Source organism: Leptinotarsa decemlineata, unplaced genomic scaffold, assembly GCF_025532065.1.
Source record: "Leptinotarsa decemlineata unplaced genomic scaffold, Ldec_3_MD MMD2_tig00000882_RagTag_RagTag, whole genome shotgun sequence".
Lineage (NCBI taxonomy): Eukaryota > Metazoa > Arthropoda > Insecta > Coleoptera > Chrysomelidae > Leptinotarsa > Leptinotarsa decemlineata.
This window is the reverse complement of record NW_027412556.1, coordinates 15,067,674-15,095,457: the sequence shown is the minus strand read 5'-3', so window position 1 is coordinate 15,095,457 and position 27,784 is coordinate 15,067,674. Positions and strand designations below refer to the sequence as shown.

General features: G+C 34.1%; 1 protein-coding gene and 1 long non-coding RNA gene across 4 annotated transcripts in view; one reads left to right on the top strand and one right to left on the bottom strand.

The window, feature by feature from the left end:
- Positions 1–27,784, bottom strand: part of LOC111503441 (cytochrome P450 CYP4BN11) — a 62,186-nt gene that overhangs the window by 18,626 nt on the left and 15,776 nt on the right. For both annotated transcript variants that reach the window (XM_074175078.1, XM_074175079.1), the window contains exons 2-3: positions 9,009–9,209; positions 5,037–5,222 (exon numbers count right to left, since the gene is read on the bottom strand). In XM_074175078.1, coding sequence (XP_074031179.1) covers positions 5,037–5,222; positions 9,009–9,209 — 387 coding nt within the window. The remainder of the gene's footprint in view (positions 1–5,036; positions 5,223–9,008; positions 9,210–27,784) is intronic.
- On the top strand, positions 668–27,784 carry LOC141482178 (uncharacterized). Of its 2 annotated transcripts, XR_012465391.1 has the most exons (3): positions 668–983; positions 17,392–18,118; positions 27,104–27,784. It is a non-coding gene; the product is annotated as an uncharacterized lncRNA (long non-coding RNA). The 2 variants fall into 2 exon arrangements; XR_012465390.1 differs by lacking the exon at positions 668–983 and having other exon boundaries at positions 11,247–18,118.

Below are 27,784 nucleotides of genomic sequence, written 5' to 3'. Positions count from 1 at the left end.
CCGAGGGAATATCAAAATATTGAGGACTTTCAACACAGCATTGTTAGAGAGTTCCGAAAATTAAGAAGGAGGGAAATTAATCGTGCAGTGAATATTATTCGAAGAAAGGCACAGTTGTGTTATCATGAACAAGGCCAGCATTTTGAGCATTTGCTGTGATTTACTTTTGTCTTTACATTTTAGTTAATTATTGTTATTTGTTCAAAGTTCTATTCTCATTGAAAAGACACACCTCATTTATCAAATTTTGATTGTTGTTTCTGTCTTCGTATTTTTTATTGGCATTTCAAACGAACCAAACTCGGTGAGATTTCGATTCTATAACTTGAACATAGTTCGATGTGGTTGTCGTGGAATACAAGTTTAAATACATTTTTCCATAAACTCCCATAAGAAAAATTAAAGTTGATGATGGTGTCCGGAAGACGAAACATCGGATATCAAATCTGAAAACACCATTATGTACCAGGGAGGAAGAGGCAATTTGGAAGTGCAACTTATTTTCGAATCCTTCGAAAAATAAAGCCAGAAAAAAATTTAACCATTTTCCAAAATTTATGCTTTTTCCGGATATCTCCGGATATACTCAGAATCTCAGAACTTTCTCAAAGGTATATCGTTAGTCAGGTAAATGCGCAACTTTGCTGAAGTGAATTGAAGGGCAAACTGAAAAGTTCATCCCGAAAAGTTACTGCGTAATGTAAACTACTGGAAAGTCCAATTAGTCAGTAAATTAAAGCTTTAAACTAAATGCGTCCAGCAGTTATAGTAAACCAAACCAACGCAGTATCTTATGTTATTATCAGAATGTCAGGGGTCTCAACAGTAGAATTGACTCATTCAACGCAGCTGTCAGTGATTGTGAATTTAATTTGATAGTGTTAACTAAAACCTGGCTGCGTGAGGATGTTTCAAATTGTGAACCCTTTACAAGCGCTTATTGTGTACATCGAAAAGATCGCAAACTGGAAATGGTGGATAAGGTAACAGGGGAAGGTGTATTAATTGCTTTAAGGAACTCCATAGATTCAGAAGTAATGGATATTAATACATTTAATACACAGTTTCCTTTGATTGATATCTTAATAGTTAAATGTCATTTGGAGCATAAAACAGTCTGCTTCATAGCTTTGTATATACCTGATACGATTGGATTTTATGAATTTGAATGTTTTTTTGATGCCTTGGAACAGTTAGATTATTTATATGAGGGAAATTCAATTTTTTTGTCGATTTCAATGTTCCGCAGTTCATCGAAAGTGATGTTAATGATCCAAAAACGCGTATAACCCTCAACTACTTTGACATGCTTAAGTATAAAAAATCAAACTGTATCACTAATTACCTGAACAGAATGTTAGATCTAGTTTTTTCACCTTTTTCTTGTTATGTTACCCATGAAAATTTGTCTTTTGTACCTGAAGATAACCACCATCCTGCATTAAGTATCAAAATAGCTGATATACACATCAAAGAAAAGAATTTCAAGTTAAACCAATCAAACATCACATATAACTTTAGGAAAGCGAACTTTCCATCTTTGTATAGAGAGATAGAGGAAACTGATTGGAGTAATTTAGGTACGTACAAGGACGTTAATAAATTAGTCGATAACCTATATTCAATTTTATATGGCATTTTTGAGGATCATATACCCAAATTAAAAAATTTTAGTCATGTTTATCCTAAATGGTTCCATTCTGATATCATAAATAACATTAAACAGAAGGCTAAATTCAGAAAAAAAATCAGGAAATTTAGACGTGATGAGGATAGATTTGAATTCCAACGTTTGCGTGCTTTGATAAAAAGCCAAATAAAAACCGCACATGATAACTATCTTGCAAACATACAAACAATGTTGTCTAGAGATCCTAACAGATTCTGATCATATATTCACTCTAAGAATAACAGCACAAGAATACCAGGATCAGTAACCTACTCAGGAAACAAACTCGAGAATCCTCAAGATATTGTTGATGCCTTCAGTAATTTTTTCCGTGAGAGGTATTCAAAATCTGGCTCACTTTTGAACAAAGTTGGTTCATAACGAATTTTTATAATGCAAACACGTTTAACTAACGAAACTCAAGAGCCTCAAGAGCAAACAGAAATGAAAAATCCGCTACAGAAACTGCTCGATATGACCACCTTCTCTCTCTATACATTTTCTTAGTCTGCGAAGACACCCTCTCTGTACTTGAAATAGCATTCCAGGGTCGTTTCGTATGGCTTCACAATGTAATGTTATTCTATTCAACAATGCATCTCTTGTGTGAATAGGTGTAGCGTAAACAAGGCTTTTTAGATGCCCCCACAGAAAGAAATCCAATGGATTTAAATCCGAAGACCGCGATGGTCATGAATATGGCCCACCTCTACCAATCCATCTATTGTGGAAAATATGGTTCAGATGGTCACGCACAATCAAACTAAAATGAGGAGGAGCGCCATCATGCATAAACCACATATCTCTTCGGGTTTGCAATGGAACATGTTCCAAAAGTCCATTCAAATCGTTCTGAATGAACTCCAAATAACGTTCTCCATTCAATCGGTCCTGTAGAACGAATGGTCCTATAAGATGGTTTCCTATGATACCAGCCCAAACATTCACGTTGAATTTCCGTTGGTGTTTGGTTTGCAATATCCCATGGGGATTTTCTTCGGCCCATATATGGAGATTATGAGAGTTGATAACTCCATCTCTACTGAAACCTGCTTCATCAGTGAATAAAACTCGATTAATAAAAGTCATATCCTCTCTTTGCCTATCCATGAACCAATTGGCATATTCCAGTCGAGCTGGAAAATCTTGAGGTGTCATAGCATGTACCTTCTGGATGTGAAATGGGTGGAGCAGTTGTTCCCTAATTATTCTATGAATAGTGGACTTGGATGTATGGAACTGTTCTGATAGATTTCTGATGCTCATTGAAGGATCATCAGCGACGGCTTCCAAAATATTTTCCTCCAATACAACGGTACGTACAGTCCTAGGAGCGCCCTCACCACCTCGTTTTGGCAAAACTGTACCTACAATAATATCGAAATAAAACAACGTGCTCAAATTAATTATCAATTCATACATACCTGTCTCCCTCAAGCTGCGATCGACACGCTCGAATGTTTCTCTTGACGGTACCGTTCGATTGGGAAAATGCTCGGAATACAGACGACGAGCTTCTGCAGCATTACAAAATGCTCGTCCATAAAATACATGCATATCTGCATATTCATTGAATGTAAACTGTTCGGCCATATAAAAAAAATTCAAAATATCCTATAGAATATTGACAATACAATGATAGTCATATGACAACGCACCACTCAACAAAACAAAATCGCATTCCAGTTTCTCATTTTTTATCAAAACTTTCTAAAAGGTTTTTTTGTCAACATCTGTGAAACAAATGGAACATAATTATTCCCTGGATATTTTTCACCTGATCATGTGCAGCCGTTTTTGTAGTTCATTCGTGTTAAAGAATTTCTCCCATAAAATTATAATTATCAGTGAAACTCCTCAACAGTTTAGCTGTGAAGAAGAATTTGAAACATTCGAATGTTGAGTTTCATGAGATTCAGATAACTGATCAACACGAAACGTGATTATTCCACACGTATTATGTACATACAAATAATGGAATGAATTCAATATTTCATAGTAGAGTAGCTTGTTAGTTTAAAAACACCACGAATCTACAGAACTTGATATTTCTTTTGAAAAAATATCTGCTATCACAATTGTGACTTCCATATAGGTACTGTACTTTTTGTTTACGACTTCATTTTAGCATACTTTGTATTATTCCTGTTATAAATGTTGTTGAATTAACGTTATCATTATTATTTCTGCTTTGATAATTATTCATTTCAAATAATGGTGGACGAGCGGGTTTGATGTCGTCGAGTAGAACTACATTTTTATCAAGACTCGTTGCTCCGATCGACTTTCCACACGTGTACTTTCATTCATAAAATTGGGGGTAGTCCGTTTCTGACTTTGTAGCAAAACAACTGACTCCTGCATGAAAGCTCATCGATGGAATTCATTTGTTTAGTCAATTACCAAAATTATTCACTTGAAAAGTTATCAAAGAAAAACATTTTTCATTTTGTAACTTCGAGGGCCCGTAACTTGGTTACGAAGACTTTTAGGAAAAAAAGTTATATGAAGTACTGGTGATATTTTGACCCCATCTATACATTCCCGAGAGAAAAAGAGGAAGTCCAGGGACACCCTGTATAGAGAATTACAGACCCATATCTATTTTATGTATGTTTTCTAAAATTTCTGAGATTATTTAAGTTCTCCATATTAATATATTTTTTACAAGATATATAATCTCATATATATATATATATATATATATATATATATATATATATATATATATATATATATATATATATATATATATATATATATATATATATATATATATATATAATATAAAATAAAATAAATGAATGATTGAAAAAAATATGTGCTTCAAACAAATTCCATATGAACAGTCATAAGTGACAGTGACAACAGATACTCGTATCAAATGAATATAGTATATATCTCAGTCAAAAATGGTCGATTCAACGTAAATTCTTCTGAAGAAGTAATATGCTTCTAGCGAATGTAATAGACTTCTTAAGAAATTTTACTTTCTATTATTATTCATTCTAAAAAAATGCTATACAAAATTGAACATTGCTTATTATACTAGTTTTCCTTTCCCAATTGAATATTATCCATGATAATAAATATGGTATTATTAATTTCTATCAAGAAACGGTCAGTCCATTCACCAATTAAATATGTTCTGAAGTGGAATATATTATGATTTGTATCACTTTTTTCAACACTAATTTTTTTTCACTCTTCTCTTCATCATCTTTCTTTTTTTCATTCATCTATTCTCATTCTCATTAAAACTCAAATATGTCTACAGAAATCAACAAAGAAGTAAAGCGGAAACATATAACTAATTAAAAACATAAAAAAGTAAAAACCTCATAAAATATTATATTCGCTAACTCACCACAAATTATATCGAGGGTGCATAGTGATACCAAAGGGTAAATGTCGAAGCTAGCTTTTCCAACATGTTCCTCAAGCTTTTTCATAAAAATATCTCCAACAGATTCAAAAACATCTACGAAACTCTCTAAAATAGAAAAATGGAAGGCTGGAGTCAGCATTTTCCTGCGTTTCTTCCATTTGAGTCCTGAAAAGTGAATATTTAATCAATAAGTTCGGGAAGAAATAACACGCAATTCAGAATGAAACATTGTCAACCACCTTCAAACAAATTAGAATAGTTCACTTTGTATTATTTTCATAATGTTTCAATATCACATATCGCTTTAGTTTTTTATTGACAATAGCAGAAGTATCAGTGTGACTTTCATATTACGATTTTGATAAATTCATTGGCACTCACGAGTTATACAAAAAAATATTGAAAAATATTTACGATTTAGATGGAAATGAAACTCAAATTACGGCAATAATAAAGAAGAATCAACTGTATCATATGCAATGAAAAGAAAGTACCCGATATCAAAAATACAGTAATTATTGTGGCTAACAATAACAACTTAGGTTTTATATCTCATGTTGAAATATTCATTTGTCGGACGTGTAAACAACTTATCTAAATAATATTGATCCAAAATTAAATAACTAGTCTTTATTTCTGACGGTCTTTTTTCAAATTTTAATATGTGCAATGGTTCTTGAGATATTAGCAAAAAACGAACACCTCTTGTTTTATTCAACTAAATTGATTATATAAGTGTGAAGTTACCAACAACATCTCATCCACAGTTTATGACGAGGGATTCGTCTATCAGCCAACTATCTCAATATGTTTAAAAATATAAATATATGTTTTTTCCGTTAACCAGCTATCTTGATTCCTAACACGGGTTGGACGATAAAAAGTGAAAATCTAGCTTTCAGCCTGCGGTTCGAACCATCGACTTACACATAGGTCGATTGACTGAGTGAACAAAGCATCCACGTCGAACCGCCCGGCTACTGACCGACCAATACAAGCATTAATACCAAAAAACATGTAAAATAAGAGTATAATATTATTCAGGAAAAATTCATTTGCACCAAATCAGGCAGTACCTATATGGGAATTGGAAAATTGGTTTCTCGGTAAAAATTGTATGACTTATAACTCAAAAATATCCTGCGTTGAACACTATCGAATGTCCAGGAAAGACTAATTCAAAAAAATCCAATTTCTTCCTTATCAAAAATACATAGTTTATGAAAATTTTGAAGTATATTCTTCGAAAGTATGTCTATTGACGTGTTTGAACAGATTTGCGTAACTTCGGTGGGAAAAAAATAGTTCCTTATATTCGAAACTGAATTATTAAAAAAAAACAAATTTTTCACTTATTAAAAATAACTTGTTGATGAAAATTTCAGAATATATTCTTCGAAAATATGTCTACTGACTATGTATGTATGTATGTCAACAGAACCAATTTTTTTCGCACAGAAGGAACATATGGTCGTGTTGTCAATGTTCAGTTCAGGAACTGATGGCGATTTGAGTGTTGAAATTCGATATTGGAGAAGTTATAATTACTTATAATTTTTGTTACTTGTTTAAAATGTGGCGTTCTTGGACAAGTACTAATAGTAATAACGAGTGTGATTACAACGCAGATTTTTCCTGTGTAGTGATTCCAATAGCGCCGGTGAACAATGCGAAAAAGAGATACCAGTGAATAAGATTCGGATGCATTTGAATATTGAAACACAGAGAGTATGTTTCAATGTATATAAGAATCTACAAATCAAGTTTGGTTTCGAGGGAAAAAAACTATTACAAGCAACATCAGATTTGACCGAAATTGATATAACAACTGTACGTAAAATAGTCAAAAACAAACCTTATGAACGCAAGACGCGATTTGATGCAGGATTACCAAAACCTTCAGATGTTCATCTAATAGAAATCATTAAAAAATACAATATATGACTGTTACAAAAGCAATGAGATTCCTACAATTGAAATCATAAGGAAGAATTTGAATACTTCCGGCCATAAAGTGAGCTGCTGTGACGAAATTCTTCAGAATTGGATAAAGAAAAAATAATAAACAAACGTCAAGCAGTTATGGAAAGCTGAAGAATAGTGGAATTGCGTAACAAATACTCAGAACAAATAACTAAATATAGACAAAAACAACGGAACATTTTCTATTTGGACGTAACTTGATATGACATTTACGACACAGTCACGAAAGGGTGGACTGATGGTTCAAGAATGTGTACGCCTAACATGCCTGCAAAGAAAGGATCGTGACTAATCATTGTGCATTGCGGAGGAAGTAAAGAATGGTTTCCGAATTCTTTGAAATTATGTGGAAAAAACTTGAGGACTGCAATGTTGACTATGATGATGAATGATAGGAAGCGTTGAAGACAACGCTTCCTATCATTCTCGACAGCTCATCAAAGTACCGAATAAAAATTCGAGGAAAGATGAAATACAAAGTTTTTTAATGGATAACAATTTGTATTTTGAAGATAACTATACCAAAAACCAACCACTTGAAATTTTACAGACAAAAATATTTGAAAAAGTGTATGCCCTTGAGAGTATTGCTGAAAAGTATGGACACACCATATTGAGACTACCTTCCCTCTTTTTTTTGTGTTATGGAAAAGAAATTATCAGAACCTTTCGAAGAAAGTTAGTGAAGTATATATATATATATATATATATATATATATATATATATATATATATATATATATATATATATATATATGAAATCGAGAAAGGTTAATGCAGTCAAGCTGCTGGAAAATAATTCCATGAAAATCAAAAGATAAATTTTGATCACTCCAATATTAATTTCAATTTACATACAGCGGTATACAGCTGTTTCAGCCTATTGGGCATCGTCAGTACCGGGCAGGCGGTCCTCGATATATATGTGAGTAAGTAGTTAGATTAGGTTAGGACATAAGTGAGTGAGTCTATTCGACCCTCCACCGCAACCCGCAAGGGTTTATTGTGGTTCACACCTATTCAAATGCGAATAAGTAGTATTCAAAAGTATTTTCAATCATCACTCTGTAAGTTGAATCCCTACTTTTCCACTCATCTATATATATATATATATATATATATATATATATATATATATATATATATATATATATATATATATATATATATATATATATTAATAGAGATTTTATCGAGTGTGCATGATATGAATAAAAAATGAAGAAATCCGTGGATACAACACTCCAAACAGAGGGGCAAACCGCGGACACGTGTTTCTGGCTATTGGCTGCACCGCGCTGATGAGACCAATAGCCAGAAACACGTGTCCGCGGTTTGTCCCTCTCTTTGGAGTGTTGTATACATATATATATATATATATATATATATATATATATATATATATATATATATATATATATATATATATATACATATATATATATATATATATATATATATATATATATATATATATATATATATATATATACATATATATATATATATATATATATATATATATATATATATGTCAAAGTACTGGGCTGTTGTTTAAAGAATACTCTTTGTTATATGGTCGAGCTTTCGAAAATGTTTATTCCCTTCATCAAGACATTAACTTGAGGCTATAGTAAAAAGTAAGACATGGCAATGAGAAAAACGAAGTTAATACTTTCAAATGTTTAAATAAACTAAGTTTTTTGTACTTTTTTTCTGAAACTCAAAAATTGAATGTGTGACACTTTTTTACATGATGAAAAGTATTAACTTTGTTTTTCTCATTGACTTTTTACTATGACCTCAAGTTAATGTCTTGATAAAGGGAATAAGCATTCTCGAAAGCTCGACCATATAACAAAGAGTATTCTTTAAACAACAGCCCAGTAGTTTGTATATATATATCGAATGACAATCGAATGACAACTCCACCATAATTTTTGTCAGACGAATTTTATGAGCCCATACCTGTACTAGTCAGCAATCCCAATCCAAGCCAGTTGTGTAAAAAACTGTACTCGTCAGCCTTGTCGATGAGCTTTGGAGAGCTGAGAAAGAACTCTATGAACTTTTCGTCCGCCGAAACTACTGCCGTGCTGATTGGTCCGTTGTACACTTTTATATGCGGTCCATACTTCTTCAAATATAACATAAGGGTTGACAGAAATTCTGTAAAAGGCCATAAATGAGTTGAGACATACAAGAGACATTTGTGATAATTACATATTATAAAACAGAATCCCCCGCCGCGCCGCCTCAAAAACTTTCGAACGAATTTTTTCACTGTGAAAGGTTTACAAAGCCGCGACAACTGTTTTTCTATACAAGATTTGATAAACCACTTTTAGAATGAAACATTTCATATTCTGAAAATATCATCATGCTCTACGGTCCAATCAAATATTCGATTCTAATCTAGTTTTAACTACCATGGAAGAGCAGATACACTCATTTCAATGACTAGTAGAAGCATGTAAATACAGGTAAAAAACTTATTGAATGGTAAAAAGTTTGGCATAATAATCTGGTAAGAACCTATCAAGTAACGGAAAACTCAGTTTAATCGTTCCTTAGATATTGGGTATTTTTGATTTCCATACTTTCCAGAAGGTCACGTTTCAATTTCCTCTGGAAATGAAGGATTTCTGTAGGGAGGTGAGTAGCATACGTTCAATGTATCTTCTCATTCCAAAAACTGTTTCTATATTCTTTCATACGTGCTTTGAATTGTCTTCCAGTTTGACCTGTGTAAAATATCGGACATGAACCACAAGACAATTTTGCCACTCCTGACCTATATGACACTGAACTTTCGTCTTTGTTATTTTCAATATGCATGCTCAAGTTATTTTTGATTTTGAATATTATATTCACACCTTTATTTTTTAGGATATCAGAAATACAGGGTGTCTCCTAACTTCGGTGCGAAATTCAGAGGGCGATTCGTTACCGTTAGGTCGTTTAAAAAAACTTCCTATGAACATATGTCCGGAGTTGCTTCGTTTCTGAGATACAGGGGGTTGAAGTTGAAAAAACAGTATTTATAAATATCCTTACAACTATCTCGTTGAAATTTGCTGCAGTTATTTGAAGTAATAAGGTACTTATTCAGCCCGAGCTAGAAAGAAATTATTAAGTCCGGTGGCGTCTTCGTGAAAAAAAAGAAAACACCACTGACTTTTACTGTAGTTTATTATTTTTCTAGATTGAGCAACTGATAATATAACTTCTTTGTGACTTGTATTTTCTCCATAATGAGCTTCGTTTACGATAAAAAAATCACTTCTAAAAACTATCCATGGACAACATAGAATAAAAACCAAAGGTGAATAAACAATTTTGACCTTGAAGTCAAAGCAAAATGTCCATCTTTTGATAAAATACACGCCTGCAATCGATTTGTCATTGACTGTCTGACACGTTCAAAACTACCTGGAATATTCTATTTTTGAGGTCCTGCACGTCCAATCCAGCGATTAGGTGTAGGACCTCCATAAAGTTAACAAGGCAATTTGAAGTAAAATTATTGAAATATTCTTTTTTAATTGTCGAATAATTTTCAAGAAATTGTCGTGAAAGAAAAATAATTGTCGCGCATCTCCTTTTTCTTATAAGGGGTAAGACCTGTACTGGGATGATCGTGGTAACTTTGTATCAAGTTAGCAGAGCAACCTATTTAAAAAAAAAGTTGAAGAGCGACAATTGTTTTTCATTCATAAACAATTGTCGAAAGAGATACGACAATTGATCAATAAGTTGTCTTTTGTGAAAAAAATAATTAACAGAAAAACAGATCACTTTGCCTGCTGGGAGAAATTCATAATTCTTCTTAAATATACATACGATATATCAAATCTGCTGTTTCGACAATTGAACAATACTTTTGTTTTTGATTGATATTTATTTATAAACGATTGTCGAAAGAGATACAAGTTGCTAATTGCGAAAAATATTCGACATGATTATAGGATTACAAAAATAGATGAAACAAAAAAAATCATCGATAATTTCCACGTAGATACATTACACATTTATTTTAGCACTTTTCATTGGCGATCCTTTTGAAAAATATATGAAGAAATCAAATACGCCTGTTGCGGCGTTGCCATGTGGTTTAAAATATCCATATAGTACAAGGTATGACACGAAAAATGCTATATTTTCCAAAAAAATACGTTTCAGTTAATTTTCTGATATGGCAATTATTCGACAAATACTAGTAATTAAAATTTTAATATTTCAGTTACATTGAAAATTTTACTACAGGTGCTGTGCTTTAACTTTATATCAAGTTAGCAGGGCTACCCCTTATAAAAAAAGGAGATGCGCGACAATTATTTTTCTTTCACGACAAATCCTCGACAATTATTCGACGATTGAAAAAGTATATTTCAATAATTTTACTGCAAGTTGCCTTGCTAACTTTATGGAGGTTAGGGTAGGTGATGTCGAGATACTGACGAGCAAGAACACTTAAATGAGCTGAAGTACTGACACTTCTACTAACAAAATGGGTGAATGATCTCGTAAAGAGTGCATGTAGGATTCACCTGTTGAGCTTGCTGGTTGGAAAAAATGGGCCAATTAGGTAGTCACCAATCATTCCTACCCAAACGTTCAGCGAAAATAACTTTCTCCTGAAACGTGGGTATTGTCGTCGGCCCAAAAATGGTCATTGTGAAAGTTCATAATAGCATCTGTGAAAAATTTGCTTCGTCCATAAATTGAATATTTGGTCAAAAATTATTATTGGGTGCCATCGTATGCCACAACCACCTGCAAAACCTTATCCTTGGGTGGAAACCACAAGACACTAGAGCTTAGACTCGCTGTATGTTATATGGTTATAGAAGATTTCGTTTCGGAACTGTCGGTTTTTGGGCTGACTTCTACCTGCAGTGCAATCTTCCTGATACTATTTGAAGGATCTTCTTTTATCGCATCAAGTATAGTTTCTGGTATTCCACCACCTGCATTTTTATGGGAACTCCCAGTTTCACATATTCTTGTATGCAGCTTTCTGAATGTTTTAGCACATGGAATTACTCTGTTAAGATATCTGTTGTGGTAAATTCTCCGTGCTTCTTTCACATTTTCATTTGCTAATCCATTAATGAAGTGCAAGTTAAATACTCGGAACGGAAAATTGTCTTTTTGAAAAAGTATTCATTTTATAAAAGTACAATGAGTGACGCGTTTCTCTACCAAGAGTTACAAACAGAATGAATAGAATTGAAATGATGTGCATCGTCCCGAAAGTCTAGATAAGGATTTCTTGGAAAAGCGCCGTCAGCAGATCACGTTTCTATGAGAACAGCAAATCGTGGAACGGTCGTTCCATAACTACTCTCTCCTCAAATTCAAAAATGACGAAGTCATTTTTGTCTGGATGGAACCATCTCAATTTCCGGGATATTTTCTTCTTTCTTTATCTTCTTAGGGCGAAACTTCGTTTCTGATAACGGGAACATGAATTGAGAAAATCAATTTTGTGTTCGAAAATGTAACTTGTGTGCCAAAAAATTGACAGTATGACAAAATATTTTCGAATTTTGAAATTTCGCTTTCATCGTAAATTTGACTCAAGTATTTTATCATATCTTCTAGATCTGAACTGGATATAATTGAATTATGCAAGGCGTTCAATTTTGCGAATGTTATTGCGTCTTCTAGGTTGTCAATGAATGTTATGATATTTTGGCAATCCAAAATGATTTGAGAAAGTACTACACCTTGAAAACTGATATAATTTTTGAGATCTACAATGGTTTTTTGAATGGCAACCTGGGATGTTTTCGAGCTGTTTTCGAGCGCTTCTTGGTTTGAATTGAGCGTTCGAATAGTTCGATTATAATGATTGATAAGTTGTTTTGATAGTGGGGTCTGAAGATTCAGTTCGTGAATGATACTATATATAATATATATTTTTTTCTAAAACTGCGATGGTTTGATCGTTACGCTTTCCGTCATCGGCGTCAAGTGTTCCGAAAAGCCATTTATTGATTTCGACGATTCCATTGATCATACCTCGTTTAACACGAATATGAGGTTGAAGGTTTTCCAGTTTTTTTCTGAGTTGTTCGAATGAGATATTCAGCTCTCTAAAGCATATTTTCGGATAGACCATGGTAGGAAATTGGGTTTGTAACATTTTCCTCATTGAAGTTATTTAATTGATTGATAATTGGAATCAAATCGATGTAGTGAAGGAATATGTGTTTACTATAAATAATTTTGGCGTTATCTAATTGAATAGGAAGAATGGGGTTATGGATGGTATTGATTTGAATGTCTTCGTCACATAGTACTTGGAGTACGTGAAGTACCAGGTACAAGGTTGGTGACCTCATTTTCGTCAGTTCCTTGAAACAAAGGTTTTTGTTAGTCCTGGGCTTTCGGGCAATATTTTTGAATAGGTTCTTTTGTTGGTTTTGAGATTTATACTTGTTTCCTTGACTATATTAGTTTTTCAGAATTTGGGTTGGTCTTCTTGTGCTTTGGTCCTTATGTATGCTACTTGTTGATCGGAAAAATCGGGGGGTTCGTCTCGGTTTTCATTTTTTTTGTCTCAAAAATATAACCTCCTATCAAATAGCAGGATTCAATTTCTGACCATGCTGACCATTGAAAAAAATCGTAATTCATAAATTACGATTTTGAAAAAAATCGTAATTCATGAATGAAATGTGTGTATTTTCTATAATATTATCCAATTTGGTACTGAAGAGCCTTAGGGCAAGTGTCTTAAGACGCGCTTGATAGCGTGACAACCTGACAGTTCCCCCCCTCCAACCACGTGATAACCGAAGTTGACAGCTGACACTGCTATCTGATGTTGACAGCTGACAGTGCTTCCGACCACGTGATTCAAAATAGCCGACCTGCTGGCGGAGCTTAATTGGCAAGGGTGTAACAAATGGGCGGAGTATGGCTTCGATAGGTGACAACTGGGGGAGTTGATGGATCCGTGACTGGTTGACCATGTGCGGAAGGGGCGGGGCTTCACACACTGATTACCTGTTGCGGTCAAGGGGTGCTTGATTCTGATTGGCTGAGGGGACAGGGGATGAAAAAGTGGAGGGGGTGCTTGATTCTGATTGGCTGAGGGGGCGGGGCTAAAAAAGTGGAGGGGGTGCTTGATTCTGATTGGCTGAGGGGGCGGGGCTAAATAAGTGGAGGGGCTGGTCTATAGTGACTCTATCCGCTGTAATATCAATTTATTACCATTCATTCAAAGTAGAACTCATGTGAATGATATCTGATTCTTATTCCACAACAAATGTTTGAAATACAAACTGAGTAGAGAAAAGTATCTTCTGTATAATTCAGTGTTCATATAGAAGTATTTGTTTCGAAACAATTTTTTTCATTCGTGTAATTCAATGTTTATATGAAAGTAGCTGTTTCAGGAGGACTTTCTTTCAGTTTGTGTCTGAAAGTTACTTCTTTGCATGATCTACACATCCATGTATAGAGTTACTTATATTCAACTTGATTACTTCCTTCCTTTCTTTGGAAGATTCTCTCATCCCCTTTTTTTGTATCAGATGGAGTAGTAGAAAGCCAAAAACTCTCTTTCCCAAAAATTTGTTTATGTTTTTATGTATCTCTAACAAAATGATGTATATGTATAATGAAGGCACTGGCATGATACCAAGCTGAACAAAGTGTTGATGACAGTGATCTTTGTATCCTATATTTGCTAACATGCGAATAGCTTTTTTCTGATATCGTAATACCATTATGGCATTACTTGAGTTGCCCCAAAGAAAAATACCGTATGAGAGTATAGAATGAAATGAAGAGAAGTAAGATATTTTCAATATGTTCAGATTGGTAACTGGTTTGAGTTGTCTTAAAACAAATAAAACTTGAGAGAGCTTTCGAAGTACATAATCTACGTGTCTGGACCAGTTTAACCGATCGTTGATGATTATACGAAGAAAAGATACATTTTTTCCTTTCTGATAGAGTAGATTTGAGGAGACAATTGAGTTCTGTGTTTTACTTTCATTTAATTTGAGTTTATTCTTTGTGAACCAGCTTTTGACTAAGTTTTTGTTCTCGTCAACAGTACGAATCAAATCGATGTGTGACTTATCCGATTCCACAAGAGTGGTGTCATCGGCAAATAAAATACAGTTTGTTGGTGTAATACTTTGATATAAGTCGTTTATGTACACAATAAATAAAAAAGGTCCAAGTACTGAACCCTGAGGTACTCCATGTTGTATCGGTTTGATGTCGTATTTGATATTATTGAGATCAACACAATGATATCTGTTTTCAAGATAGGAGCTGAGGAGACTCAAAATGGTACCTCTTAAACCATAATGACTCAGTTTTTCAATGAGTAATGCATGTGAAACACAATCAAACGCTTTGGTCAAGTCGTATGAAGTCAAGGAAGTGTGCTTGTACTGATCAAGACCCTCCACTATGTCATTCACCATCTTGTGAACAGCCTGAGTTGTGGATTTGTTTTTCCGAAATCCATATTGGGATTCACTAAAATACAACCTCGTTTCAAAGTAGGAGTATAATCGCTCTTTTAATAATTTTTCAATGATTTTTCCAATTATGGAGACAATACTAATAATACTAATTGGACGATAGTTGTCTAAGGATGATTTATTACCTTTTTTAAACAAAGGAATAACTCTGGATATTTTGAGTATGTCTGGAAAAATGCCTTCCTTGAAGATTTGATTAATGAGGTTCGTTAATGGCATGACTATTTGTTCAGCAATAGCTTTCATTAAATAGCCATTCAGATCATATATGTCACGTGAACTAGAATTTCCCAAGTTATTGATAATACTCAGTACTTTTTGTGGGCATACTGGTTCTAAAAAGAATGAATATACAGGGGAAGGAAAATTCCTGAAGTCATAGTCTCCTTCAGAAACTACTTGTGGAAGAGATTTTATCGTATCCACAGCTACAGTATAAAAGTGATAATTGAAATCATTTCCAGAAAATTCTGTTTTAGTTTGACCTTTACTGTATATTTTATTTCTTCCTGAGTTGATTATATCCCAGCAAGCTTTTGAAGTATTTGAAGAGTTTTTAATATATTCGTCGTAGGCGTGTTCTTTATGATTTATTAATTCATTATGATATTTCTTTTTGATGTGTTTATAAGCTTCAATATCTTGCAGGCAGCCTGACACTTCGGAAATAATTTCAACAGCTTCGAGACAGCTTGATTTAAGTTTGTCATTGTACCAATTTATTTTAAAACGGATATTTTCATGGTGTTTTGATTTTTTCAACATGGGAAATGATTCTCGCATTAAATTTTGTAGATTATTGATAAAATTTTCACAGTTTGTAGCTGTATCGTGATTAGCACACTGAATTACGTTCCAATCTACTACTGATAGTGTTGCTTTCAAATTACTCAAGCCTTGTTGTGTGAAGCACATCCTGGGTATTTCACATTGTTCTGTATCCATTGGTGGTTTTATGGTCAGAGATAAAAATTGGCCTTTATGGTCAGACAGATACGGCTCCAGAATACCTACATTAGAAATGTGGCCGGTAAGGTTTGTTACGATGTTGTCAATACAAGTTTTTGATAATCTAGTAATTCTGGTATAGTCTCAAATTATTATATCCAATCCAAATGATTGAAGCATACATTTCGAATTGAATAGTGACGTTGAACCCACAAGAAAATCTATATTGAAGTCCCCAAGCAGGACAACTTTTTTGTTTTATTTCAATAAACTGATCAATAAACCTTCCAGATTATTCATATATTCAACTCACCCGAGCATGACCTGTAAAGAGTAATTATGTAAATACACTCCACAAAATTCTGAGTGTAGTTCATCAATAGAATTTTCCAAATTCAAAACGGTCACATTTAAATTATCTCTACAATATATTGCAACACCTCTATGTTGATGTGAGTCCCTACAAAAACTAGACGTCAAATTATAATCTGGTATATTAATCGTAGTTAAATTGTCTAATTTTTGCCAATGCTCTGATGAACAGATTACATCAAAGTTGTAATAAACCAAAAAAGCGCATAAATCATGCACCTTATTTGAAACACATTGAATATTTATATGGAATATCTGTAAATTGTTTTCAACAATAGTATCAACATCTTCAGTTTTCATGATTGTGGATCCGCCCCCTCTTGTACCTGTGGCGACATCCTCCTTTTCCGAAAAAACCTGGATACTGAGGCTCCACTAGGCCATATTTCTTGTCTCCATGCTTTTGAAAAGTTCTCTTGTTTTATGATTATCTTCATAGAAGCATATAGTTCAGGATATTTAGATTTATGATTTTCACAAATCACTTCTGTAAATTTTTTTACAAGAATTTTCTTTAGGTTCTCATGCGTTGTGGATGGATCCAGCCTCGTTACATGTAGTGAAGTATATTTGGCGACTATGCTAATTCCAGTATCGTCATCATTTCGCCCCACAACAAATCGTCTATTTTTTCGGGGGTTCTGTCTTGGTGAAAGTCTTATTCACTCAACTTCTTCCTTGTTTGTAAGATCCTAAATCTCTGTTTAAAATTGTATATATTTGTTTTCACATGTTTTTGTTAAAACCGGCAACAGTGTCTAAAATGTAATGACAGGCCTGGTCCCTTGAGAAGGAAGGAGTTGAGTCGCTATTTGTATGTCGAATAATAAAGTTCAGTTCAATCGACGCTATTTATTTATCACTATACCAGCACTATTAACAACTGAAAATTCGACATCAGTTTATTCAATTCAATTATTCAAATAAATCTTGGTCCTTCGAGCCGGATATAGTGATAAATCAACGAAATTTCAATTAAAAAACTTCAATTATTCTGGAATAAGACATCTGAAAACGATCAAGGAAAGAAAGCAGCTAGTCGACCAAATCAATTATGGATCTGGAGTCTCGATGAATCGCTGGTCAACCACATGGGCAACTATACGCACTCATAGAAGATAAAATCAACCAGTCTAATAAAAAAAAAACATACAGTTGGACAAATCAGTAAAGGATATCGAGCAACGACGAATTTTTGACCTTTGGTTTGGGTGAATTTATGCATAGCAGACAACGAGCCGATAAGTAAGTCAGTTCCTTCTATTTTCCAATTGTTTATCTTCCTATTTTTTTTGCAAATCATTAGCTCTGTTTTTAAGTGGTTTCGACTGAATTAGTTTAACGATGAATACTGCGGAATTGCGGCAATTAATAAGAAATCGTAGTTCGCTTGAAATACGATTGACTTGTTTATCTAAATACACTGATTCAATTCAAGATGAAACAATTTCACCTGCTTTCAATGATGTTAAATTACGTTACGAAAATAATGTCACATTATTAAGTGAAATAATAGAAGAAAAATGTTCTGACGATCAATTAGAAACGCATATGGATGAAAGAGAATCATTTCAAGACAAATATTATAAAGCCATTTCAATTCTGACAGAATTTATTAGTCAAGAGTTGAATTCAACTGTTCAAGTACATCAAAACACAAGTGTTAATGATTCACTTCAACACTTTTTATTGCCTAAAATTAAACTTCCTACTTTTAACGGTGAATACGATCATTGGCTTGAATTCAAACGAAATTTTCTAAATACTATTGATTCAAATACAAATTTGAATTTTGGTCAGAAATTTTTGAAAGCATCTCTAGATGGATACGCGAAAAGAACGATTGAAGGTATTGATGAATCACAGGACTATCAAGGTGCTTGGAAAATGTGGAAAATACTCACATAAGATCTATTTTCAATATCAATTCAATAAATAGAAGTACATTTTTACAATTCCGAAGCATGCTAGATGACATTTCCAAACATCTGTCCTGTTTGGAAGGTATCAAGCTTTCAAAAGATACTTTATTTGATATGACTATTATACATGTAATTTACAATAAATCAGACAAAATAAGTTAAAATAAGTGGAAAGACCATCACATTAGTACATTAGTACAGCACAACTCTTTGTGTTAAAACCGGCAACAGTGTCTAAAATGTAATGACAGGCCTGGTCCCTTGAGAAGGAAGGAGTTGAGTCGCTATTTGTATGTCGATTAATAAAGTTCAGTTCAATCGACGCTATTTATTTATCACTATACCAGCACTATTAACAACTGAAAATTCGACATCAGTTTATTCAATTCAATTATTCAAACAATCTCCTCCATTTCATTTGTTGACAGAGCATCTAAAATTGCTGTTTTAACTTCGCTAGAGCTAAAAGTCCTTTGTTGTGGAATATTTTCTGACTGTATGAAAGACTTTGCACTTGCGCTAGTTGAGGGATAAATTTGTAATGTTTCTGTGTTAGTGGTGTCCTGTAATATAACAGATTTTTGTTCTCCCATCATAGATATGCCTGCCATATGTGGTTCAGTAGAAGGAGGTTTTCGGTATTTTATTTTCATTCTGTGGTATATTGTTTAATTTTCTGCCATCCATAAAATGACTAGTTTTGGTTTCACTTCCATGTTGCCTGTTTTACAGGTTTTTAACTCTTACTAGCAATAATTCGTTGTTTTGCTTCAAACATTGTTTATGTCACTAACTTCATTCAAAAGTTCTTTTAAATACAAAATTTCCATTTCACGTCTCTGTTTATCTAGGTAAAGAAGTGCAGGTGAATCAGTTCTTACAATAACCTCACTTTCACAGCACACTATTATATTATCAAATAACACAACCATTTTCTTCTTTTCAGCACAGCTTTTGTGATATACTGATAGACAATTTTTGCATACCAATACTGCACATGATTTATCACAATACTTCATTTTTGATTTTTCTAAATTTTCATTTTCTTTATCTCTATCATCGATAACGACCGAATCACCCGCCATCTTGATATGTTGATCAACGCAAGTGTGGATAACTTGTGATTGACGGTAGAGAGATCGCTCTAAAAATCTAACGTTTCCCGAGATTTGTCGAATTTTTTATCAAGGTTTGACATCAACTTGAACATATCTGCTAGCGTGATATCATTAGGAGTAGGCATTTTCAAAGGAATCCAAAACAACCCACAACGTGAATCGGAAGCAAGCACCCGTACTACCGTCTTATCGTATGTCAAGTTTCTTCTATCTAAGATAAGATTGCTTGTTGATAGTTTTCACAACAGAATTCTCATTCGATATTAATTGTGAGAAGTGAATATTCGGATGTAATTGCGTAATTATGAAGATGAGACAGCTCACCAGAACTTGAAGATGAAGGTACCCCTTTCCACAATGACTAGGAAAAACAACGAAATATCCTATATTGAAATTAATTGCCAAAATCACAATAAAAGCGGATCACGAGACGTATTTGTGTCACGAACACGATTGGTACAATTTTTGCATAATGGGCTTGAACGTAGTCTGAAATGATGATATGAGATCATTGAGATCGAATGGGTTCGTATTATTGATGTGACCTCTTACTACTTCAAACGGGGTGAATTTTGTGACACTATGAATTGAGTTATTGTATCCCAGAAGGGGCACGTTCCATCATCTGGTGAGGAGAAAGATTTTTGTTTTCCTCTCTCAAATATTGATAGTGTTCAATCAAGGTCAAGTGAAACCTTTCAACAGGGGAGTTGGAATTGCTGTTTTTCGGTGTTTTATAATGAAGTTATATTCGATATAGTTTACAAACATTTTCTAGTTCTTTATTTTTGAACTCGATACCAGAGTCTGTGCTGATTTTTAGCGGTAACCCATGGTGGGAAATGAAATTGAAAAGATTTTCGAGAACTTAGACACCGGTAAGGGCTTTTAAGGGGTATACCTGACCATATGAGTCAATAATTGTCGTAAAACTTTCGTTCTATATCGTGAATGTATCGATATGAATATGTTCGAATGGTTTTGAAGTGGTAGGAGTGAGATTGAATTTTATGATTGGAGGATTCCGATCATATTTGTTCTTTTGGCATATTTCGCAGTTATTGACAAAAGTTTGGATGTCATCAATCATTTTGGGTCAATAAAACGTGAACTCTGTGTCACGTTTTTTCGTGTGGTAAAGTTGAAGTTTTTCTTTTTGGTCATTTAATGTTTCTACATCAGTGAGGAATGTTGGACATTCGACAATTTTGAAAGAGGAATTTTTGAAAAGATATCGTATTGTATTACTGAAAATCTTTTGCAACGAGGGGTCCTTAAAATGAAGCGCATACGTTTGGTTTGGATGGAAGTAATCTTTGAGTAATTTGACGATATTATTTTCGATGTTTCTATTTGCTAATGTGATATATGACCGAAAATTCTCAAACATTTTTTCGATTCTACACTTGAGTTTTTCTATATCTCCAAGTGTAATGATTACCTGGTTTTTATATGTATTTAAAGCGCGTTCTCAAATAGGAATATTGTATATAGGATCCTCAAGTGAAGTGTGAACAGTCTCTAAGTCAGAATTTTCTTATTTTTCTTTCGGAGGATCGATTTGAACGTCGGAAATTATATTGATTTCATGTGAATTTTTTGGAGGTTCAATAATTTGGAGAACGGTTTTCTCCAATTCGGGGATTTCTTCAGGGTTTGTCAATATGTCTCTCATTATTCCATCGACATCACCTGGATTATTTTGATGGATAAGGTTTCAAGGGCATTTAAGTCGACGTTGGAAGGGTTTCTAGAAGGGGCACCAGCTGCTTGATTTGATTTGCCTTTTTTGTACTTTATGACGTATTTGAACTCTTCGAGTTTTAAACGCCAGCGTACCAATCTAGAGTTGGGTACTTTCAAAGAAAAGAGCCACTGAAGGGGTTGGTGATCGGAAAATATTGTGAATTTTCGACCAAATAAATAGGGTCGAAAGTATTAACAGCTCCAGACGATGGCAAGAAGTTCTTTTTCGATTGTCGAAATATTGATTTCTGCTGGGCCTAGTGTCCGGGAGGCGTAACATATTAGGTTATCATTTTGGGATAATATGGCGCCTATTGCAGAATTTGAGGCGTCTATGGTCAATTCGAATGGTTTTTCAAAGTCAGGATATGCTAAAACTGGTTCAGACATGAGTATTGACTTGCATGTATTGAAGCAATCAACGAAGTCATTCGTGTGTTCTACCTTTTCATTTTTCTTAAGACATTTGGTCATAGGTTTCGTGAGTCTAGCAAAGTTCTTAATGAATTTCCGATAATAACCCAATAGTCCCATAAATGATTTTATATCCTTTTTGAGTCTTCGGAATTGGGAAATTGTTGATAGCCGTGATTTTTAGGGGATTAAGTTTGATACCTTCAGGTATCATCACATGTCCTAAGAATTCGACTTGCTTTCGAAGGAATTCCGATTTATCTAACCGAATTTCCAATCGAGCTTCGCGCAATTTGGAAAAAACCAATTTGAGGTTTTGAATGTGCTCCTGAAGTCAGGTTCTGAATGTGATGATGTTATCCATGTGTAGACCATGCAAACTTTATTTTGCAAGTCTTTGAGAACCTCATCTTTGAAAGCTTGATGGTGCGTTTTTGAGACCAAACGGCATCCTCAGGTTTTCATAGTTCATGGTTCACATTGAACGAGGTTTTTTCGATAGAATTTCCGGCCATTTCGATTTGGTGGGACCCACTAGCCCAGAGATATCGTCCGGATTGGGGTGTTCATAATATTGATATTGGTTAGCCAGTTGATTATAAAAATAAATCGAGTTTTCATATTCGTTCGAAAATAATTCTTCTGAAATAAAATTTGGTCTTTCACTCTGTTGGAAGAATCGTGATAGGTTCTGGAATTGATTTGAACCGTATGGCGTTCTGAAGTTGGTTCTGGGGTCTTGCCGGCATTGAGGAATTTGTTGGTGTGATATCCTAATGGGGTAGTCGACATGGGTTTAGATTTTGGCAATTGATTTAAAAAATTTGTTTGGGTTTGAAAACATTTTGGGGGGTACCAAACACTTCTCAATTTGTAGGATATTTTCTAGGTGGTTTCACAGGTTTCTGGGTTTTACATATATTGGTTGTTTATGATGCACTGTTTGGAACCTTTGGTGTAGTAATGAATATTACTGGAGTTTTTTCCCAACATCAAATTGTAATTTTTTTCAGGAGTCGCCCATCATATTTTGCAACAAAACCATTCCATAGACTTCAGTTCATTAGGATTAGTTAGACAAATTAACAACAACAGGCAACTAGATGTCTATAAGAGTGTAGGAATAAGTAAACACAATAATATTATGAATAACGATACTATATAGCTTGTTAAAATAATATTTTTGGGTTTACTGATTACTACATAAGAACACATTGCAAAAATAAATGTAGATAGGCAATATTGTGAAACAATTTTATATTGAAAATTGTTTTATACACAGCTATAACAGTTGAACATTTATTGTAAAATAATAGATAAGTAAAAATTGTAAGATCAATTTAGGTTGCTATACCTGTATAGGCGGTACACCTGGATGGTTCACCCGTATGAGATATCTATATAGCATAAATAGGGTTAGCTTCGCGTTAGTTTCTAGTTTTAATCTTCCTCTTTGAAGATGATCACTTGGTGATCGAAACACGTGTCTAGGTGTTAAAAATAACGATTTGGTGTCGGGAAAAACTCCAGTAATATTCATTTATTGGTTGATTGGGCCAAACGAGTCTCGAAGAAAAGTGCTGAGATAATTGATTGTGATTGTGATTGATTTGGTATTGATTGCTGAAAAGTGGTGTTCGTTGGAACACTGGTCGTGTAAGTATGTCTGTTTGTGGGTCTATTGAATTTGGTTCTATAATTATCTTGGGCGGTGCCATATAATTTTTCAAAATTTTCGTTTTCGTTCACATACGCCACCGCGTCTTCAAGATAATTTGGGTTTTTGAGATGTAAATTATTTCTCCGAATGCTCCGAGTGTTTATCCAGCGATGAATGTGCCAAGTGTAATCTTATCATAATGTGAAATTTGACAAAGTTTCTGTTCTCTACTCAAATTAGAATAATTACTGATTCTCGGTACCATGCTACTTCTAATTAGTTGTAACCTACTTCCGAAACTGAGTAAGTCTTCACTTTTATGAGGTCGAGTTCTTGTTAGTTTCAGAACAAGACAATCTAAATTCCTACGGTCAGAAAAACACTGTTCAGAGTATTTTTCAGATTTTCCCAATTGTTGAGTTCTGGTCGATTTCCAACCATATACGCTGATTTCCCAATCAATTTTTTCTGAATACATTCGAAGACGTGTTCGGTTAAAGATGCATCGTTAAATGTTTCATAGGTATTGATCAATGAATCACACCTATCAATAAATTTATTCAGTGCGTGACTGTCACCATCGAAAGGTTTCAGATTATTAAGTCGAGACTTGAAAAGATCCCAGTTCATCTGAACATTTTGTTGTGGTGCCATTGTTATTCTTGGTATTGCAAGTTCGGTATTACTTCTGCTAACTTCTGAATTTTTTTGAAATGATTAACTACTTAGTCTATTCAACATCGTCATCGTCAAGTTCGTTCATGAATCAATATTCAATCAATAATTCTGTATTATTGACTTCAAATTCGAATTTTTTCTGAAATGCCTCAACAAAAATTCACAAATTGTTTTTTTAATTGAATTACTCGTCTAGAATAGGCACTGGTTTTGTTTGCAATGAACTGCCCTAAATTATCTTCACCGAAATCCTTATGCAGTGGGTTCAGTAAAGGCGAAAAGGAAATTTGGCACTCACAGCTATTTTGGTGGATCGCGATTTTTCGAACTTGTGCTTAAGGAGTAGACACTTCAAGTTGCGAAAAAGTTCTTTTACCGCAATGCGCAAATCCTACCGACTGCGCAAGTTAAATACTCGGTACGGAAAATTTTCTTTTTAAAAAAGTATTTATTTTATAAAAGTACAATGAGAGACGACTTTCTCTAGCAAGCGTTACAAACAGAATGAATAGAATATGAGTTGAAAGATGTGCATCGCTCCGCAAGTCCGGATAACGATTTCTTGGCAAAACGCTGTCAGCAGATCATATTTCTGTGAGAACAGCAAATCGTGGGAACAGTCGTAATATAACTTGCCTGTCAGCCATTTCAGCGTTAGTGAAATTATTCATGATGGAATTACTGCTAATTGACAACTCTAACTTCCACTGATATGACAACACTATCACTGTGAGCTGGTCTCCAAAGCAAGTGTTCATATTATGTAAAGTGGCTTGAATTTTTTTCTCGAAAACGAAGCTAGATATAAAGAAAACACAAGCGACGATTAAGTTTTATTTTCAGTTGAAAAATTTCAAAAAATAAAAAGCTGCAATGTGGTTCCCATTGAAACTCCACTAGACCTGATAATTTCAATTTAGTTAAAGCTAAATAGGCGCCTTATTACTTCAAATAACTGTAGCAAATTTCAACCAAATCGGTGTAAGGATGTTCATGATATTTTATAAGTGCGGTTTTTTTAAACTTCAACGCCCTATATCTCATTCGTGGATTAGCAACAGTTAGCAACAAAAAGAAGCACGGAGAATTCACCAGAACATTTATCTAAACAGAATAATAATTCCATGTGTTAAACCATTCAGAATGCTACATGCAAGATTATGTGAAACTGGAAGTTTCAATATGGACAGTTCTAAAAAGAAACCTCCTATTCCTTTATCACATACAGCGGGTTCAAACTCTACTGCCTCGGGATTTTTACCCAAGAGTAATGTTTTGCAGGTGTCGATTCATAGGATAATAATTTGTTACCAAATGAAATATTTAATTTACGGACGAAGCAAACTTTTCACGAGATGCTGTTTTGAACTTTCACAATGACCATTTTTGGGCCGACGAAAATTCCCACGTTATTTTCAGCAACAATTTTCGCTGAATGTTTGGGTAGGAATGATTGATGACTATCTGATTTGCCCATTTCTTCTACCAGCAAAATAAACAGGTTCCTACACGGACTTTTTGCCAGATCAATTGCTCATTTTGTTAGAAGAAGTGCCGGTACTTGTGAGAGGCAACATGTGGTTTATGCACGACGGGATTCAAGCTCTTTTTGGTGTTCTAATTCGTGAGCGTCTTGACATCACATATCCTAATCGCTGGATTGGGCGTGGAGGATCTCAAAATTGGCCAGCTTGCAGACCATGTATGAAACCTCTAGATTTCTATTTAAGGGGTGATCTGAATTATCTTGTTTATAATACTCCTGTACTAGATATGAATGTGAGGAATCGAATAATTGACAATTGCAATGTCAAAAGGAACACTCCAGATATTTTTGAACGTGTCAGACAATCAATGACAAATCGATTCCAGTCGTGTATTTTATCAGAAGGTGGACACTTTACTCATTTACTTTGAGGTCAAAATTTTTCAGCATTTACTTTTGATTTTGATTTCATGTTGTTCATAGAGTTTTTAGAAGTGATTTTTTTTCTCGATAACAAAGCTTGATATGAAGAAAACACAAGCAAAGAAAAAGTTGTATTTTCAGTTTGTCAATCTGAAGAAATTTAAAACTATACAAAAAAATCAGTGATGTTCTTTTTTTTCTCAATATTTTTGGCTGTGGTACCCAGTGAGACGCCACTGGATCTAATAATTTCAATCTAGTTCGGGCTAATCAAGCGTCTCATTACTTCAAATAACTGTAGCAAATTTCAAGCAAATAGTTGTAAGAATATTTATGATATTTCATAAATACTCTTTTTTAAAATGCAAGTCTCTGTATCTTAAAAACGAAGCAACCCCGGACATATGTTCATAGAAACTTTTTTTCTCAAATCGACCTAATGAATCACCTTCTGAAGTTTTGTACCGTAGTTAAGAAACACCCTGCATAATCAATGTTAATTTTGGAGTCATATATTTTTTGTTCCAATTAAGATGTCTCAAATTATAATTTTTTTCTAGGATTTGAGGAGATGGCCTGTGAAATGTATTTTGGTGTGTTTTGAAATCAATTTTTTTATATGAAACTTCGAAATACCAGAGAAAGTGTTGCAAGAAAATATCGAGCACATCTCCATCTTTTTTTCCCTTTCGGAATTGAGTGCCCCATTTGAAATAAAATTCACAAAACAGACTATGCCAAGTACATAGTTGTTGCCAAGTACAATATCAGAACCTGTTTCAGATCCGGAAACACCATCCGTAGCAGCCTCACCATAACCAGACCACCAACCGCGGACTGTGATTCCAAGAATTACCGCATACCCTGTGAGTGCTACAAATCCTATATCGGTGAAACTAAGAGGCCATTGGAAAGTCCACATTGCCGAGCACAAGAGGAACACATAGCGAAGAGAACCCAGCAAATCGGGAATAGAAGAGCATGTTTGGACTCATCAACGTAACATCAAACGGACCCAAGCTGAGATCATACACAGAGAGGAACGTTGGTTTAGGAGTAAATTCAAAGAATCCGCATACATGTTGTCCAGCAATGTATTCAGCCAAGCTAGCGTAGAGATATGCAACATATAGAAACCCACAATCATGCAAAAAATGGCCAACTCCCGCCAAATGGTCATCTCCCGCTAAACCGGTAGAGCGGAAAGGGGAAAGAGGAGATAAGTGAAAGTACTCGAATGATCCACAAATAGTAATTTCTCGGAGGAATTAGTCCAGTCATCACCGAAGACGAATGTGGATACTAACAATCGAAACGTCGTGAAGTAACTCGTCTTGGAATGTCTTCATTCTTTATGTTTATATTTTATTTTTTGTGAATTTTTTAAATTTTCTATTGGCATTTTATTTCACTGTGATTTCATTTCAGAGTTATTTTTCTCAATATAATTGTTATTTTCAGCTA